General features: G+C 38.8%; 1 protein-coding gene across 1 annotated transcript; it reads right to left on the reverse strand.

The window, feature by feature from the left end:
* Positions 1-3,819: 3,819 nt before the first annotated feature.
* On the reverse strand, positions 3,820-16,197 carry LOC131952366 (uncharacterized). The gene is made up of 4 exons (XM_059315020.1): positions 15,366-16,197; positions 13,025-13,084; positions 7,972-7,994; positions 3,820-4,996 (listed from the first exon to the last, which is right to left on the reverse strand). Exons 1-4 carry the CDS (start codon positions 15,658-15,660, stop codon positions 4,919-4,921), a joined length of 456 nt encoding a protein of 151 aa, XP_059171003.1. The 5' UTR covers positions 15,661-16,197; the 3' UTR covers positions 3,820-4,918.
* Positions 16,198-21,385: the final 5,188 nt, after the last annotated feature.

Below are 21,385 nucleotides of genomic sequence, written 5' to 3' on the forward strand. Positions count from 1 at the left end.
ATTCATGTGTCAGTATTGGTGGATAGCTTCGTGTGTCAGTATTGTTGTGTAGATTCATGTGTAGTATTGATGTGTAGCTTCATGTGTCAGTATTGGTGTTAAGCTTCAAGTCTCTTGATTCATGTAAACGTAATGCCTACCCTTGATGTAAAATCGAATAATAAATGAATAAATAATTAAAACTAACGACAAAGTAATAATTATGAACTAGAACCAATCGAATGTGTTGTGATCTTTCACTGTGTATTAAAAATAAAAAACAAAACAAAAAAACACAACACTTCCATGATGTGTCTCGAACCGGTACCACCCGCAAGGTAACTATTATACTATCATCTCTAGTAGCTTACTTTACATAGAGTCAGCGTATAATAAAGTTAAATTACGCGAATATTATTTAATATTTAATTATATCCTAATTTAGACAACTCCATCTCTATACAAACAATGATTTATGTAAAATAACTAAGGCCTGAAATAGTTTGGTATAGAAATCTAGATAGAGCTAGAATCTAATCTATATCTAGAAATCCAGATCTACCCTAGATCTAGAATCTAAGTCTGACTCTACTTTATCTGTAGCATATATTCCCATTAAGTTTTTAACTACCGTGCAGTCATTTTGTAAAATTCATGTATCCTTACATAAGACTATCAGAACACCGCGCACACAAAATGCACGTTGCACACGATATTTTTCCCCTTAGAGGGAACATTGTTCGTAGCTCTAGTTAAATTCCTTGTAACCCCGAATTAGATGATTTGTGAAACTAAAAAGCAAAGATTCATATAAAATATTTAAGGACTAAAATAGTTTAACAAATAAATAAATTATTTATTGTGTTTTTTTACCTTATTTGTTTATAACTAATTAATTTTGGATTGGCCTATTGATAAATATAGATTCTACAATATCTAGATACATTTATTGTAGACTCAAATTAGAATAACTGCCCAGCGTATCTGATTGAACATTTTTAATAGATTTGGAATAAAAAAAAATTAAAAGCTATAACGACAGAAAATTTAGCTTTATAATGCGCAACATGATCTTTCATGGAAGCCGCCATGTTAGTTGTGAAAATAAGTAAATGAATCAAGTGAAGTCACTATTGTTCTGAACTTTTATAATTTAAGTGGCGTTTCTACCATTGAATGTATCAATAAATTAATTAACTTGCTTAAATAAATTTGTGTTTAACAGTTTGGGAAAAAAAACATTATTATTATCTACATAAATACGTATTTTACAGTTCTATACATAGTTGAAATGCTCACATCTAACTGTACAGAAAAACAAAACAAAAATTAAATAAATATATATACTAACTTCTCACTATAAGTAGTATATAGTTTATTTTATTTACAATTATTTAAATATTTACAAATCATTTTCATTGAAAGAAGTTTTAATACTACAACATTCACAAATGTTAAGGTAAAAGAAATATAAAATGAGCTAATACTAAAGGGAGATAATTATTCAAATCGAACGAGAGAAAACCCATTAGTTATTCCAGCTGTCTCCTTTTAATTAGAAAACTTTTTACTTTCTCGTATACGAAGTATAGAGGAAGTATTGTAATCGTTAAAAAGACATTTTAATAAAAAAGGGTATTTTTTTTACAAATCTCGACGTTTAACTCATCACTGAGTCTGAAAAACAACATAGTTTTGCAATTTTGTCCGTATGTCTGTATATATATATATATATATATATATATATATATATATATATATATATATATATATATATATATATATATATATATATATATATATATATGCGTGTGTGTGTATGTATGTCTGTGAACACGACAAAGTGAGTACCGTCAAATCTAGGTTGATGAAATTTCATATATAAGTATAATATCAAATTTGTAGTTCTGTGTCAACCTTTTCAGTGATTTCCGGTAACCGGAAGTGAACTTATTCTACTTTCAAAGTTTTCAAAAGTCTATAACTTGAGTAGTTTCAGGTAATGAAATTTCACAAGTAAGTAAAAGATCTAATTCTCTACCAACGGTCGAATATTGAGTAATTTCCATTTGACCGGAAGTATTAATTTACGCTATTTCCAATTTCTCAAAAAACTCATGTGAATTTATAAAGTACTAGCCGTCTGAAAAAACTATCTGTAAAGGACCATGCCATGTGTGTTTATTAATCAACATATACCCGGCATTGCCCATCCTAACCACAACCAACCAAAACACAAAAAACGCAAACGCAAACACAAACACAAACGTAAAGAAAAACACAACCACAAACGCAAACACAAAGAAAACACAAACGCAAACGCAAAGAAAAAAGCAAACAAAAACAAACCAAACGCAAACCCAACCCAAACACAAAGAAAATACAAACGCAAACATAAACGCAAAGTGCTCATAGTCTAGCCCGAGGCGCCGAATCGCAACATGCTAGGGCGCCGGCGGAACCGCCTGTTTCAGCTTAGTAAACGAATTTAGTACCCCAACTTATTCATAGTCATTTGCGAACACGGGAAGACCCAGGGCGCCAAAACCCCCTTGTCGGGGTGTTGGGTTACCTTTCCATAGTCTATCGCACTGTTTAAAACGAAATTATGAACCATAGCGTTCACATGATAGCCCAGTGTGCCAAATCGAACCGTGCCTGGGCGCCTGCGGACGCGCCATTTTCAATTTAGTGAACAGTTATAATACTCCAAGCTTATCACAAACTAAAATAAGTAAACATAATGGACGTTTAGGAGATGGCTTCTTAACTGTTATTGATTTTAAAAAATATATTAGTAAATAGTACGTTCAGTGTATACAATAAATATAAGGCAGTATTTAAAATACCTACAACATTGCACTTGATCAACCTACGCTAATTATGTAATTATTTAATTCCCAACACCAAAACAAAATAATAAAAAGTTCATTTCCCCCTCCCCCTGATGTAATGTTTTATAAAGGAGAGTACTTGTGTTTACCTAATTTATCAAGGGACGTAAGGTGTGCTAAAGAACTAAATGTAAATAATTTTCAGACACAATTAGAATTTTTTTGAATGTCGATACATTTTTAAAAAATGTTGTTTAATGGACATGCCGGCAATTATCATAATAAGTTTGAAAAATGAAAAATTGTATTACAACACCTTCAATGTTAATTTTTTAAATCATTAATTTAGACGATAATCACTTTGACGCACAACACTATGACGACACAGAAGTCTTTTTTTTTCTTATTTTGTAATCTTTGGTCACATACATACAGATTTCACTTTAAAGATTTGACTAATAATATTCCGCACTATTATACACATATTGTTTGGCGTTCATTTGGTGCGCAATATTTTTCCTACGAGATTCTATTCTATTTGTAAAAAGTTTAAGTAATTAAAAATATATAAAAAATCATGTCTATATCCCGAGTTCCCATCCCCCGTAGTGATATATAAGAATATTTGAGAACGTTTAGGGGAGATCACTCCTGGTTTAATTTTTACATCTACTTAAATTTTTTACGAGTATATTAAGGTATGTACATACACCAGATCGTACACTGCTTGCCAAAAATTAACATGCATGTGAGCTAGGTATGTGCACACATCGTAATATTAAGAACATCATTACTTATGTTCTTTTATGTTCTTTATATGTTATAATTAATCAGTAATGAGTTTTGAGGCTCCTATATATAAATTGTAACAGTTAAATGTAGATGAATGTATGTTTTGAGTGTGTATCTTAAAAAGGCGATATGAATATAAAATATAGGATGGGTGTGCGCATGCGCTAAGGAAAGGAAGCAGAGAGAGGTAGAGAGAGCGCGAGGAGATGACGAAACTGAAGTCGTGGTTCTAGTAGTGTAGCTGCTATATTATCTGATATCAATAAAAGACTGTAAAATCACCAATAATGTGGTTCGTATTTGCCTTTAGTTTGCGCCATGAACCCAGTCATACAAAAAATGCTTTTTGCTACTTGCAACAACACAATTTTTACTTGTATTGCAATGAGTGTAGAACAGAGTATCACTATTGGGTTATCGAATCTGCGAACCATAACGGTTTAAACTTTAAAGGAAATTGAGAGTAGCATCGAGGTTGTGCACTATTCGGGCTTGACAAAAAGGGAGATAAGCACGTGATCCTTGATGATTTGAGTATTTGTCTTGTTACGTCCCTTGTTGTAACAAAAATATCCGTGATTTTCTAAAGATCTAAGCGGGTGACACCATTTAGAGAGTGACACAGTATTGGGGTGACACTTTCAGGAGTGACACAAAAGCTAAAATAGCATAATTTACTAAAATTATGAATGAATGTATTAATGATTGATTTAAGTTGAAAAAATGATCAAGTGCAGATTAAAAATATCAGTCAAAGAAAGGGATTGCATAGTGGTCCTCACATTACAAGAAATCGCCCATTTTATAGGGACCCCTGCGAAATACACCAAACAGTAGTTATGGAAACTATGACACTATTGGTGGGGTTCAGAGTTAAAACACGGAGTGATACACGATTTGCTTTTGTTTTAAGACTACTATAACGTGTGAATAATACCATTTCCTTTTCAAGTCTCTCTCATCATTTAATTCTTTTAAGAATCATACATGGTCAGTGTGAGCTGGATAGTCGCTGTGATCATTGTGCTGGCGGTTAGGTTCAAACCTCACTACGCCCAAGTTGCTGACTACTTTTGTAGTCAGATTTTAAAAAATTTGCCAGCTAATCCGTGGTTTGCTTCATTTGGTGCCAGGTTTTGTAACTTATGCTTCGGGAATTTCTCGTGTGCCAGACATTAGCCAGTCGGCAGTTTACTAGACACCAGCTAGTTTACCCTCTTTATGAGTCATCAAGTCAGCCTCTTTAGGAGTCAACATTGTGTCCGCAACTTTAGGAGTCATCATCGAGTCAGCCACTTTAGGAGTCATAAGTGCTAGCACTCGGCGTCAGGAGTCCGCTGATCGTGTATGATAATCAGCCCCTGGTGTTCGGGTATTGACTCGCCAGGAAGCTGAAATAGAGAAATACATTTTCATAGATAACACGAATAAAGAATAATATATAGCATAGTAAACCGCCCTGTGACCTCACCATACCACACCATCGTTTTTAAAGTGACCTCATACCATAAACATGATTCTTAAAGTGACCTCATCATACCTTACCACACCATCATTTTTAAAGTGTCCTCGCCATACCTTACCACACCATCATTTTCAAAGTGATCTCACCATACCATACCACACCATCATTTTAAAATGACCTCACTATACTATTGTTTCGTTTTATAAAATTTTTTAGACTTAGATAGGGTAAGTAAACTGAAAGACAAAGATGTAACAGTATTATAATACACAGATTTTTTATGGGCGGGGGGGGGGGGGGGGGGTAAATGCAGAGGCGTAGCGACCCATTCCGGCGCCCGGGGACAAACTTTTCGATTTGCACCCCCCCCCCCTCAAGATTTTGATTTGCACCCTCCTTCATACTTTCGATTTGCACCCCCCTCAACCTTTCAGTTTATTTTTCCAACCCATTTTTGCGCCCCCTAAGGTCGGCGCCCGGGGACATATGTCCCCCCCCCCCCGCTACGCTACTGGGTAAATGTGTGCGTGGCGTGGATTGGAGAGGATGGGGTGGGATGGGTGGTGGGTGTACAGTGTGATGGAGATGTGGGTAGCGTGGGTGTGGTCAGGGATGATGTTGGCGTCGGCCTGTTATACCTCTCTGCTGGTTACATAAGTTTACAATGTGAGGTGACGTTGACACAGAAGCTCGTGAACTCTGTTTCACCTGCCCCATCAACCGCTGACCTGGTGGTACTGTGGAAGTGTTCACCTGTCTAGTCATCCGGATAAAGTTTCCGGGACAGCCGGGTACAATAACAACCAACCAACAGAATGTAAGCCAATGGGCTTTATCCGTTTGTTGAATCAGCTTGGCTTGAAGCCGACGATACATGAAGGTCACCCGTGTGTTTTTATTGCGTATATAAGTCTTGTATATTACACTCTGATCTATTAATAGAATTCCCTTCCTCTCTGCCCTACACCTGGGATTGGTTAATTTTTAAAAATTCAGGCGTTTGACGTCAGAGCTTGTTTTTACCAGCTGAAGTCACTCAAGCGTAACGGAAGTTGTCGGCCTATTTTCACCGGTTTACATATTACACTAGCCTAAGATTGAAATTTAGCCTAACCGTCAATATCTATGTATCAGTGTCAGATGCCTCTCTTTTCATTAGGGAGTGAAATAAAGAAGGTACTGGTAAACGGGCTGTATTTGTCGGAAAAGGCAAATTGTAAATTCATTCTAGAATTTTTAATGTTTAAATAAGTTACTAAAATAGTTCTGTGCGTATAAAAGCTATACCATAACAATTTACTTTACATTGGAACAAACATCAACTCCCTTCTACCCAAGGTATACTTAAATAATAGTAAAAAAATTCCATGAAACAATTAGGCCGTGAATAAAAGCCAAGTAAGCAAAATAGAAAAGAAATATTTTCCAAGTCTTCTAGAGTGTTACTTCCCTTGATAATTTTACTGCCATGTAACCCGAGCTTATCGCTAGATTTTATACAGCAGGAACAAAAAAATATGCGCAATTAAAAAGCAATTTATCTGTTCGCTATTTCATAAACAGGAAGAAATAACTGATGGAATATATATATATATATATATATATATATATATATATATATATATATATATATATATATATATATATATGAAAAAGATTATATACTACAGAAACAAAGATATGTTTATATTATAATGCGCAGTTAACGTGTTTGCCATTTCATAAACAGGAAGAGATAAAACCAAATGGAATACGCACGCACACACGTATGTATATATATATATATATATATATATATATATATATATATATATATATATATATATATATATATATATATATATATATATATATATATAGTGACACGCAAATCGTTAATAAAAACATGAGGGAAGTTAAATGAAATTTACACTGGTCACGGTTGATGTCAGCTTTTATTTTATTTCTTAGCTTCATGTTTAATGGGGATTGTTTCATGACTGCATTTCAGTTTTTAAAAATTCTATTTCATATAACATCACTGATTTGTATCTTAAACCATCAGTGGAATATAGACGTTCAAAAGTTTATATTTATTAATATAAATAAGTTATCTAGCAGATAGCAGAAAGGATAACACAAAGCGACATATTAAACTCTATATTGTATATGTTGGCTTTCCAATCCACTTCCCCCTATCACATTACTTTTTTTTTTCAAAAAAAACAAGCCTGACCCAATAGGTAAATTGATCTATTGGTGTGGAGATGTTGTGAAGCTGTTGTGAAGTTGGTGGGAATCTGTTGTAGCGATGTTGTGAAGCTGTTGTGAAGTTGGTGTGAAGTTGGTGTGAAGCTGTTGTGAAGATGATGCTGATGTTACAGTTGATGGTACACCAAACGTATTCTATATTGTTTTTTTTTTTGTGAGAAGACTTTTTTAGATGGCGCAATTAAAATCTTAACGTACACATGTTTTTTAACCTTTGTGATCTGTCTTTTGCAGTGTTTCTTTTCCTGCGGTGATGGGGGGGGGGGGGGACTTAAAAATTTCCTAGTGGGGGTGGAGGCGGACTAAATTCTCCGGTAGGGGAAGGCGGACACTGGTAAAAGTATATGTTTACAATATAAATTCTACTTCATGGGGGAATGGGCACCTCCGAAGAGATGCCTGAAAGAAACACTGGTCTCATGTGGTCTTGTAAAATCTTTGAACTTGGTGGGTAAGATGGGAATTACATTTTGATGCATCTGAATTCGGCTGAAGTCGTGAATGTAATCTACAATGTTTGCCCTACCATCATTAGGATAAAGAATAAAAAATGTGTTGCTACTAAAGATTACGTAAAACAATGGTTGCCGCAAAAGAATCAGGAGTAAAGGTGGTCTTTAAATATAGTATGTAAAAAAATTAGCAACTGACCTGTTGTAATTCGGAAACACCAACTGAAAATAATCAAAAACAATATTTCAATTATTTTTTTTAAAATAGTATTTGCATAGTAATCTTTCAACCAATAATATAACTAAAGCTCGGTCAAAATAAGGTATATCGATCGCTTTTTTATTACAATTTACTGTACCAAAAATCTAAAACTGCGAAATAATCATTTGAATTCATTAAAAGAATTACTTTTTAAAAAGTTCTTTCTTTCTTGTTAACCCTTTTCCAGCGTGTCATAGTCCAAAATCCCCTTTCCAAATATGACGTAATTTACAAATGGCCTCTTAGGTGTTCAAACTCGAGTCACTAGAGGGGGGGGGGGGGAGGGAGGAAGTTATTTAAAACGGCAGTTCAAGCCAATCTTTATCGTACGGATTGCTCGAGTGTGTGTGCGTGGGGTGGGGTGTTACGTCATAAAAGTAGGGATCTGTTTTTGTTTTTGTGTCAAGAGAATGAGGGAGGGCTTATGGGTAACAATCGGCCAAAAAGGTGAAATCATTTGCGTGCGATCTTAAAACTTTGAGCAGACAAAAAATACTCAATAAATTGTTATTTTTTTTTTTTTAGTTTTTTATCAATCTTGAAAGATAGAGTTAGCAACGTTTATAACCTTGCTATCACAAGTTAACTAAGCGCTATATCTAATCAATAAATGCTAAAACTACGCGTATAAAAAACATACAGAAAACACATAGAAGTAAATAATAAAAACATAATAAACAAACTTATGAATGCCAAATTACTATAGAACAAACACACAGGTTAACAACAAAGACAATCAGTCTTACAACAGACACAGACAATAGCCAACAAATACTCACTCCCACACCCAACACAAAACTCACACACCCAACACAAAACTCACTCACACAACCAAAACAAAACTCACTCCCACACCCAACACAAAACTCACTCCCACACTCAACACCCAACATCCAACACAAAACTCCCACACCCAACACAAAACTCACTCCCACAATCAACACAAAACTCCTACACCCAACACAAAACCCCCACACCCAACACAAAACCCCCACACCCAACACAAAACTCCCACACCCAACACAAAACTCACTCCCACAATCAACACAAAACGCCCACACCCAACACAAAACTCCCACACCCAACACAAAACTCACTCCCACACCCAACACAAAATTCCCACACCCAACACAAAACCCCCACACCCAACACAAAACTTTCTCCCACACCCAACACAAAACTCCCACACCCAACACAAAACCCCCACACCCAACACAAAACTCTCTCCCACACCCAACACAAAACTCCCACATCCAACACAAAACTCTCTCCCACACCCAACACAAAACCCCCACACCCAACACAAAACTCTCTCCCACACCCAACACAAAACTCCCACACCCAACACAAACTCCCACACCCAACACAAAACTCCCACACCCAACACAAAACTCCCACACCCAACACAAAACTCTCTCCCACACCCAACACAAAACTCCCACACCCAACACAAAACCCCCACACCCAACACAAAACTCCCACACCCAACACAAAACCCCCACACCCAACACAAAACTCCCACACCCAACACAAAACTCCCACACCCAACACAAAACCCCCACACCCAACACAAAACTCCCACACCCAACACAAAACTCCCACACCCAACACAAAACTCCCACACCCAACACAAAACTCTCTCCCACACCCAACACAAAACTCCCACACCCAACACAAAACCCCCACACCCAACACAAAACTCCCACACCCAACACAAAACCCCCACACCAACACAAAACTCCCACACCCAACACAAAACCCCCACACCCAACACAAAACCCCCACACCCAACACAAAACTCCCACACCCAACACAAAACTCCCACACCCAACACAAAACTCACACAACCAACACAAAACCCCCACACCCAACACAAAACCCCCACACCAAACACAAAACTCCAACACACAACACAAAACCCCCACACCCAACACAAAACTCCCACACCCAACACAAACCCCCACACCCACACAAAACTCCCACACCCAACACAAAACTCCCACACCAACACAAAACTCCCACACCCAACACAAAACTCACTCCCACAATCAACACAAAACCCCCACACCCAACACAAAACTCCCACACCCAACACAAAACTCACTCCCACAATCAACACAAAACGCCCACACCCAACACAAAACCCCCACACCCAACACAAAACTCTCTCCCACACCCAACAACACAAAACCCCCACACCCAACACAAAACCCCCACACCCAACACAAAACCCCCACACCCAACACAAAATTCCCACACCCAACATAAAACTCCCACACCCAACACAAAACTCTCTCCACACCCAACACAAAACCCCCACACCCAACACAAAACCCCCACACCCAACACAAAACCCCCACACCCAACACAAAACTCAACCACACTCAACACAAAATTCACTCCCACACCCAACACAAAACTCACCCACACCCACACACAAAAATTACCCACACACCCAACACCAAACACCCAACACAAAACTCACTCTCACACCCAACACAAAACTCCAACACACAACACAAAACCCCCACACCCAACACAAAACTCCCACACCCAACACAAAACTCCCACACCCAACACAAAACTCCCACACCCAACACAAAACTCCCACATCCAACACAAAACCCCCATACCCAACACAAAACCCCCACACCCAACACAAAACCCCCACAACCAACACAAAACCCCCACAGCCAACACAAAACTCCCACACCCAACACAAAACTCACTCCCACAATCAACACAAAACTCACTCCCACAATCAACACAAAACTCCCACACCCAACACAAAACCCCCACACCCAACACAAAACTCCCACATCCAACACAAAACCTCTCTCCCCACACCCAACACAAAACCCCCACACCCTACACAAAACTCCCACACCCAACACAAAACTCCCACACCCAACACAAAACTCCCACATCCAACACAAAACTCCCACACCCAACACAAAACTCACTCCCACAATCAACACAAAACTCACTCCCACAATCAACACAAAACTCCCACATCCAACACAAAACTCCCACACCCAACACAATACTCACTCCCACAATCAACACAAAACTCACTCCCACAATCAACACAAAACTCACTCCCACAGATCAACAATAAACCCACTCCACACCCAACACATAACTCCCACACCAAACACAAAACTCCCACACCCAACACAAAACCCCCACACCCAACACAAAACGCCCACACCCAACACAAAACCCCACACCCAACACAAAACTCCCACACCCAACACAAAACTCCCACACCCAACACAAAACCCCCACACCCAACACAAAACTCCCACACCCAACACAAAACTCCCACACCCAACACAAAACTCCCACACCCAACACAAAACTCTCTCCCACACCCAACACAAAACTCCCACACCCAACACAAAACCCCCACACCCAACACAAAACTCCCACACCCAACACAAAACCCCCACACCCAACACAAAACTCCCACACCCAACACAAAACCCCCACACCCAACACAAAACCCCCACACCCAACACAAAACTCCCACACCCAACACAAAACTCCCACACCCAACACAAAACTCACACAACCAACACAAAACCCCCACACCCAACACAAAACCCCCACACCAAACACAAAACTCCAACACACAACACAAAACCCCCACACCCAACACAAAACTCCCACACCCAACACAAAACCCCCACACCCAACACAAAACTCCCACACCCAACACAAAACTCCCACACCCAACACAAAACTCCCACACCCAACACAAAACTCACTCCCACAATCAACACAAAACCCCCACACCCAACACAAAACTCCCACACCCAACACAAAACTCACTCCCACAATCAACACAAAACGCCCACACCCAACACAAAACCCCCACACCCAACACAAAACTCTCTCCCACACCCAACAACACAAAACCCACACCCAACACAAAACCCCCACACCCAACACAAAACCCCCACACCCAACACAAAATTCCCACACCCAACATAAAACTCCCACACCCAACACAAAACTCTCTCCCACACCCAACACAAAACCCCCACACCCAACACAAAACCCCCACACCCCAACACAAAACCCCCACACCCAACACAAAACTCAACCACACTCACACAAAATTCACTCCCCACACCCAACACAAAACTCACCCACACCCACACACAAAAATTACCCACACACCCCACACCCAACACCCAACACAAAACTCACTCTCACACCCAACACAAAACTCCAACACACAACACAAAACCCCCACACCCACACAAAACTCCCCACACCCCAACCACAAAACTCCCACACCCAACACAAAACTCCCACACCCAACACAAAACCTCCCACATCCCACACAAACCCCCATACCCAACACAAAACCCCCACACCCCAACACAAAACCCCCACAACCACACAAAACCCCCACATCCAACACAAAACTCCCACACCCAACACAAAACTCACTCCCACAATCAACACAAAACTCACTCCCACAATCAACACAAAACTCCACACCCCAACACAAAACCCCCACACCCCAACACAAAACTCCCACATCCAACACAAAACTCTCTCCCACACCCAACACAAAACCCCCACACCCAACACAAAACTCCCACACCCAACACAAAACTCCCACACCCAACACAAAACTCCCACATCCAACACAAAACTCCCCACACCCAACACAAAACTCACTCCCACAATCAACACAAAACTCACTCCCACAATCAACACAAAACTCCCACATCCAACACAAAACTCCCACACCCAACACAAAACTCACTCCCACAATCAACACAAAACTCACTCCCACAATCAACACAAAACTCACTCCCACACTCAACAAAAAACTCACTCCCACACCCAACACAAAACTCCCCACACCAAACACAAAACTCCCACACCCAACACAAAACCCCCCACACCCAACACAAAACTCCCACACCCCAACACAAAACCCCCACACCCAACACACAGAAACCAAACTTACGCTTGCCCATCGCCTCCGTTAGCTGACTCGCCTCCACAGAGTTACAGTACCCGCTGTCAGCTGTTGGGAAATTAAAAAAAAAGGTTTATTCATGGTTCTAAACTAATCTAAACTAATGGGGCAGCCCATCCCTAGACCCAGAGTTTCTTCCAAGCATCTCTTGGGGGGGGGGGGGCGAAGCCCCCCCCCCCCCCCCCCCCCAAATTTTTTTATCGCCCCCCCCCCCCCCGAACGAAATGAAATTTATATAATTTATATAGAAAATATTTACTTTTAACAGTGTCCGCCCCCCGAAGAAAGTTTACCGCCGCCCCGAAAATTTCAAGTGCCCCCCCGGAGAAAAAAGTCTGGAAGAAACACTGCCTAGACCAAACCCCAAAGATTGGTCTAAATAAATGGTGCTGCCCATCTTTAGACCAAACCCGAAAGAGTGGTTCTAAACAAATGGTGCTGCCCATCTTTAGAGCAAACTTCAAAGAGTGGTTCTAAACCAGAGGTGAGCTAGTAGGTGGAGCTTCCACTCACACGTGACCTAACATTTCCACCCAATCAATGAACTTTATTTTTTAATGCTAACTTAGAAGTTCTAATGTTTTAAATGCACGGCCGCTGTTGTTTAAAATACCAAAAATATTTTCACTTTAGTTTTCTGTATGTATTTTTATCTTGTTACTAATTACCTTTGTACTCCTGGTTGTATAAATACTCAGATAAAAATTTGCAAATTGTAAAACGATTTAATGATTGTAGTTATATGTTCCGTTTATTATATTGTGTAGTTAAAGGCTGTAGTAAATATGTGTGGTTGATTAGTTAATAAAAGTAGTTAATTGATGTACTTAAATATTGGTTAGTTAATAAATGTAGTTGATTGATGTAGTTAAATATTGATTAGTTAATAAATGGAGTTAATTGATGTTGCTAATTGATTGGTTAATAAATGCATTTAATTGATCTAGTTAAACAGTGTAGTTAATTTATGTGGCTAAATGTAGTTAATTGATGTAGTTAAAGATTGATTAGTTAATAAATGGAGTTAATTGATGTTGCTAATTGATTGGTTAATAAATGCATTTAATTGATCTAGTTAAACAGTGTAGTTAATTTATGTGGCTAAATGTAGTTAATTGATGTAGTTAAAGATTGATTAGTTAATAAATGTAGTTGATTGATGTAGTTAAATATTGATTAGTTAATAAATGGAGTTAATTGATGTTGCTAATTGATTTGTTAATAAATGCATTTAATTGATCTAGTTAAACAGTGTAGTTAATTTATGTGCCTAAATGTAGTTAATTGATGTAGTTAAAGATTGATTAGTTAATAAATGTAGTTAATTGATGTAGTTAAAGAGTGTAGTTAATATATGTGGCTAATTGATTAGTTAATCAATGTAGTTAATTGATGTAGTTGAAGATTGATTAGTTAATAAATGTAGTTAATTGATGTAGTTAAATATTGATTAGTTAATAAATGTAGTTAATTGATGTAGTTAAAGAGTGTAGTTAAAATACGTGGCTAATTGATTAGTTAATAAATGTAGTTAATTGATGTAGTTAAAGAGAGAGTACTTAATGGATAAAGGTAATGGATGTAGTAAATGGACGTAAATAAAAGACGCAGGCAAAAATAGAATTGTGTGTGTGTAGAACGTCATAGTGTGTTACTTCCTCGTTAACACAAGGGAATTCCCCAACAGAAACACACTCGTTCGGGCAAATCCGGAAAATTCCGTGTTAATTTTATTGCAAACTATTTTTATATCTTAGTATAATTCTTAGGGGTGGGGGGGGGGGCGGGGGTAAGGCGGGTAGGTAACATGCAGACAGATCGAACCCTTTACTCTTAAAATGGCTGTTGTCTCAAACAGGAGTAATCTTGACTGTCCATTTTGTTTCAATTCTCTTCAATGCTGGTAGTGTAAATACATGCATTGACACATTGTCATAAGATTTTTTAAAATTTTAAGACTTCTTACCGTGAGTTATAAAGCAAAGTAATCGTTGTGGTCTTACCTTGAGTTCTAGAATTAATTAGGTGAGACGTCATGGTCTTACCTTGAGGACTGGTACACGTTGGATGTGACGTCATATCCTTACCTTGAGTTCTAGAACAGGGTGGTTGTGACGTCATATCCTAACCTCTAGTTCTAGAACAGGGTTGGTGTGACGTCTTATCCTTGCGTTCTAGAACTAACTAGGTGTGACATCATATCCTTACCTTGAGTTCTAGAACAGGGTTGGTGTGACGTCTTATCCTTGCGTTCTAGAACTAACTAGGTGTGACATCATATCCTTACCTTTAGTTCTAGAACTAACTAGGTGAGATCTCATATCCTTACCTTGAGTTCTAGAACAGGGCGGGTGAGTCTTGACGTGCTCCATCAACCACTGAAACATCCGCGGGACTTTCTTCTCGAGCTTGCCCTGTAGCTTGACCAGCTCGTCCACGTTCATGGTCCGGCTAGAGTTGGCCGTGCACACGCCTTTGTCCCGGGCGTTCTTCAGCTCGACCAGGGCCAGTTCGATGGACTTGATGCTGTCGTGGACGTGGTTCCTGACCGTGAGGAGCACCAGGCACTCCTGACACGAGGCGTGTCTGGTCTTCACTTCATCGTCGTCTCCGTTGGTAGCCATAGCACGAGGTGTATCAGTAGAAACGAAAATCTCAGTCACAATCAAGTTTTTATTTCATTGACATCAGTTGACGGGTATTTGGTTCCAAGATGAAACGAAAATCTGGTCACTTTTTATTGTAATTAAACTGGCAACTTTTGTATTTGTTTGTTTCTGCATTAATCTTGTTTAAGACGTTAGGTACTTGCCTTTTATATCCGTTAAAACATATTTTAAACTAATAATATCATTATCAAATCTTATTACTAATTGCTTTAGAACGTCATAAAAACATTTAAATACAGAACTCAAAATTGATTGTGGTCTCGTAAAAAATGTCTCATATCGTAGAAATAAGTATAAGTGAATTACAAACACTTTTTAGTACACTTATTAATTTTAATACATAATCCACACAAGCGTAGTAAATATATCATTCTGAATCACTCTGAAGACGCTATCACACACACAATAAACTTGTATTGAATTAACTTGTTACATCTTGATTGCCTAAAGCACTGGACTGCCTGTCTGCCCTCTCTCCCCCAGGTAGGCCCAACTGCTACACGCACGACACCTTTTATGTCGTTGACAGGCTAGAACTCAGAAAACCCGCAAAAAGGGGAAGTCCCTGGTGAAATCTGGAACTAAAGCAATTTAATGTGAGGACCAGGGGAATCGCATATCACACACGACAAAAATAGACCAATGTTTACCTACACAACACCCAATACACGTTAAAAACATTTCGTTCGACCAACTCAGTACCGGATTTACGTATAAGCTTGACAAGCTATAAATTGATGTCCCCCACTTTGTCCCCCCCCCATAAGTAAAGCAAGCTATGACTTAGTGCCCCCACTTTGTTGCCCCCCCCCCTCGAATAGCTAAACAACCTAACTAAGTTCCTCCACTTTTTTTTAATGACCTCTTGTCATAATATCTACTTAAAAAGATTGCCCCATTATTTGCCCCATTGAAAACTCTGTAGAGGTTAGAAGAACTTCGGCAACAGATAACATATGGGCTCATGGTGGGGCGCGATATATCACAGAGCTTAGGGCCTATTCAAGTCTAAATCCAGCCATGGGACAACTCCATATTACGTATAATATTTCTTGGAAATCCCCCCCCCCCACCCTTCCACACTCATACAAAAATTCCAAGATCGGTTATCAAGCAAATGTAACAGCTACGTTTTACCCATGTTTCTGCTTGCTGTGAGTTTGGGGGGGGGGGGGGGGGTGTTAAAGGTAACACGAAACAGTAACATTAAAAAAATAATGTTTTAAAGTCTATTCACGAAAAAAAAAACAGGAAGCGATGTTATCTTTTGAAGTTCGATTTTTAAATGGGCGTTGGGAATAATTAAGATTATAATTCTATTGGGTAATCGAGGACAGGGAGGGGAAGGTGGGGGGGGGGGGGGGGAGCTACGGCACTAGGTAATACCCGACCTAGTTAGGAGATTGAAGTAACGGTCGGGAGGACAAGGTCAACGCAGGGGCGGAACTACAGTACCGCCAGACCCCGCAATGCGGGGGGGGGGGGGGGGCACGCCATTTAGGGCCCACAGCCAACCATAATATTTTTTTTTATAGTTAAAAAAATTAATTTTCTTTCATTTTTGACGATGGTTGTTTTGCAAAAAGATTACCGTAGCTGCGGTTGAATTATATTTATTCTATACCACCCCAGGCTCATGTATATTCTTTTTCCCTTTGTTTTTAAACCACAGTGAAAGCCGAGTCCTCTTTCTCCTACAATCAAACGTATCAAAGATTAGCAAACATTCAAACCACTTCCATGAGTTACTTCCCTTTTTTAAAGAGTCAAATAGGGGTGCTCATAAGCTCCTTTTAATAGATTTGTACTAAACAAACTAAAAAGGAATTACTTCTCTTAATTATTATTTATCATAAAGTATTGACTAAAGAATGATATTGTACAAAAAGGAAATGAATTTAAAATTAATAATATAAATACAAAAAAAAAAAATAAACATAACACGAGACACCATTACTTTTACAAAGATTTCATGTTTTATATTCTTTATACCGACTAAAGTGAGGTCTTATAGAAGAGTTAAAATAAAACTAATTTTCACAAAACACAATAACTAACGCACTTACACACATGACATGATGTTGTAATTTGTTTTAATTGAAATAATTTTTTGTCTCAAAACCCGAACAGGCCAGTAATGAGTATCATAAGTTCGTATTTATATGTATGTATATATATATATATATATATATATATATATATATATATATATATATATATATATATATATATATATATATATATATATATATATATATATATATGGGGGGGGCCTAAAAATTTTTTTGCGGGGTGGCCCTTTTTTTCTAGTTCCGCCACTGGGTCAACGCTCAGAATGTTTGGGTGTATGAGAAACCTGAGGAGTGGGAAAGTTTTATTTTCTCGGTCATTGACCCCCATAGGAATACCGGCTTGGTAGGGTGAGGGTGGGGAATGGATTTGTGCTGAACTAGTCAAATGTTTTGATATTGAACCTACTCTCATTTCTGACTGTGTTAAAAGGGCACAGGAAATCATGTTTTTTTTTCTTCTTCTTCGTACTTCTTTGTAATCTCTGACCTCTTGACAGTAGCCTGTCTGTCTTTCTGGGTGTGCTTACAAGGCATTAAATCGTCACAATACATCTGCAAAACACCAGTAAATATTTCTTTCATTTAGGAAATTTTTTTTCTATGATGGCTTGCTTTCTATAATTTAGGAGCTTCGTAAGCCTCGTTTCCGAACTCGTGACTCACAGGTTAGCAACTGTGCACTCTGCCACCCGACCACGCCATTACCCAGTGCCGGATTTATGTATAGATAAACAAGCTGTACCTTAGGACCTCGGTTTCTTGGAGGTTCTCCTAAAGGTTTATACCAAATTTTGAATCTCTATTGTGGCATTTCCAAATTATGTGGTCATGCTTATGACAGTGGAAACATCTCCCAAATTTGGTTTGTGTTCCAAATTCCTACTGCATAAACGTCGATTATTACTGTATTGGCATTTTTCCAAAGTGTTCTGCTATTCCACCCGACGTCTTGGGGAAGGAGATGTAGTCGTTCTCTGGTTTCTTATTAGAGATTGGTCTGCCTGGGTTCGCTATAATGTACTTGAAAATCTGTCCTGTAGCTTTGTTTCAAGTGATAGATTTCCTTTTTTGTAAATAGCTAAGCAATTGTTTGCCTACTGAGGTTAGCAATTTGTCGATGAATTCAAATATGCTTTCAATTTTCATATAGACTTTCGTTGTTTCTGACCATTTCATGTAAGTCGTTTTCATGTTTAATAAATAGTTTTTGAAAAATCTTTTTAGAAAGAAGAAGAAGAAGAAGAAGTTGTGGAATTTTTTTTCTATAGCAACTCTCATTAAAACGCTAGCAATGTATCTTTTAATGCTTTGTTTCTTTCATCTGGTTTGGGTCTAGATCTTGCAATGCATCCAAGGATTTGCTTCCTATGAGGACAAGTGGTTGTGTCCCCTACTATTATTCCCCCACTATGTGTGCATATGTTCTCACAACTGGCTCAATTCTCTTCAAGTCCGCGAGGATGTTCTCCCTGTTTTCATCCAATTTTGACACATTTGTCAACATGTTGCGGCTATTTTTGGCTTGATCCGGTGAGGCTTTCAGCCTTTCCTACTCCATGCATGCATATCCGAAGTCCATTCTTTCTCTTTTAATTTCGTGTTCTTGGTTTTTGGCTTTTATTTAATTCTCTACCCCGAAAATGTGAAGTGATACTTATATTTTTTTTCCCTTTGGTCACATCTACTCGACGACTGGTCGAACAGAATCACACAGCTCCTCTTTTCCCAATTGAGGAAAATCCGCCGATCCACCAAATATGTGGGGGGGGGGGGCGTATATCAGGGGTTTGTAAGGAGTAGACACCGTTGATTCAAATGGTTTTATATCAACTTCTTTTCAGTGACAAATTCAATAGAACACTTCTTCCTTATTCCAATCAGAACCCTTGACTGACGGCTACATCCAATTCGACACACCTCTTCCTTTCTCTTGCACACAGCACATCCACAGTCACTTGACCAGTCGCTTTTACTTGTAACACTCATTTGTACTCATCAATAAACCCAGACTTGATACTGTCTCACAATACAACAGTCAAGGTGTACACACAACACATGCATATACACATACACGCACACACAAGCACACACACACACACAAGCACCCACAAAAACACGCTTGCAATCAGGTAGCCGCTTGCTATCTCGGGCGCCCAACCTTGACTTCTGCTGATGCGCTGGAGGACACCCCTTATTTGATTTAGTAATCGATTTTAGTAGCCCTCCGTATCCTCAGTGAATGCCGCACATTAAAACGAACATAGGCGCTGTATTGCTCACGGGGAGCCCGGGGCGCACCAGAATACACGACCGCCGGGGCGCCGACTTATGTGCCTGTGCAATTTGACAGCTGAACTAACTAAGTAGTAACGCTAGCCAGCTGCGCCGGACACCCAATCAAAGGGCTCCAGGTGCAACGATAGCCGCTGGGAAACTCTGGGTGCAATACCGCACCGTCTTACTTCCCGGGCGTCGCTTCCCGAAATAATTTTTTTTTTAAATAATGCCAGAAACCATCCCAAATGTCAGAGTTTCTTTCAAGCCACTTTTCAGAAGAAGAAAAAACAACTGCCTGAGTATTCTCAACAACTTCCTAAAGTTTCTTGGCGATTGGATGAAAAACAAAAACTTAGAGTATTAGTAGCGCCATATTGATTAAAGATCAACAAATGAAATTAAATTAAGGAAAAAATTTGTAGAAAAACATTGGCATGTGTTGGAGTTATGTTGTTGTGAAAACACTGTCCATGGTTGTAATTTTTAAAAATGGCTCAATTTTTATCATGGATGTATAGAAGGATGGAATTTCAGGGAGAGCAGACAGGAGAGAGGTGTTGGTAATTTCCTAGTAAGTTGATGTCTGTAGCGATACACGTTAATTTACGGGTGCCGGATGCCAATCTCACAAAAGAGTCAAACTTCATGTTTATTTATAGCCTAAATATCTCAATGGCTTGCCCCTACAATGCAACAACGCCTGTAATGTTTTTTAAGACAGATGGGCCCTATTCGACACCCCCCCCCCTTCCACTGAATGCCAATGCCTGTACAGTAAGAAAGGACTGGGGGCCTTTTGGAAACTTTTAATTATTTCTAGAGTAGAAAAGAAACAGCATTTCCATTTTATTTTTAAAATTATTTATATAAAAGAAATATTTAAAATGCCAATGAAAATGTTTTAATTTTTTAAAGAGGGAAAAGGGCCCCTATTTGCCTTGAGCCCTTATGCCTTGCTAAAAACCCGGCTGTTCAATTGTAGTTATGTTGTTTTTGTCTTTTAAAAACCCATATTTCAGTTGAGCATGGGTCTGACCACACTATCCCTTCATATGCTGGGAAGACAGAAACAGGTGAACTCTACTCCACCTGCCCCGTGTCCCGCCAAGTCCCGATAAGCAGCTTTGTAATTCACATCTTAAAAAATATGGTAACTACTACACTATAATCTCAGCTATTTATGCACTTCATCTGAGGCGCAGAATAAGTGGGGTACTTAATTTAGATTTAGAGTCAGCGTAAAAAACCTGAGTTACGCGAATAGGTTCTATTATTTCAAATGAAATTGTATCCCAAATTAGCCAATTCCACATCTAAACAAAGATTTATAT

This window comes from Physella acuta, unplaced genomic scaffold (genome assembly GCF_028476545.2).
Source record: "Physella acuta isolate Inbredline_101_S28 unplaced genomic scaffold, ASM2847654v3 ptg000008l, whole genome shotgun sequence".
Classification (NCBI taxonomy): domain Eukaryota; kingdom Metazoa; phylum Mollusca; class Gastropoda; family Physidae; genus Physella; species Physella acuta.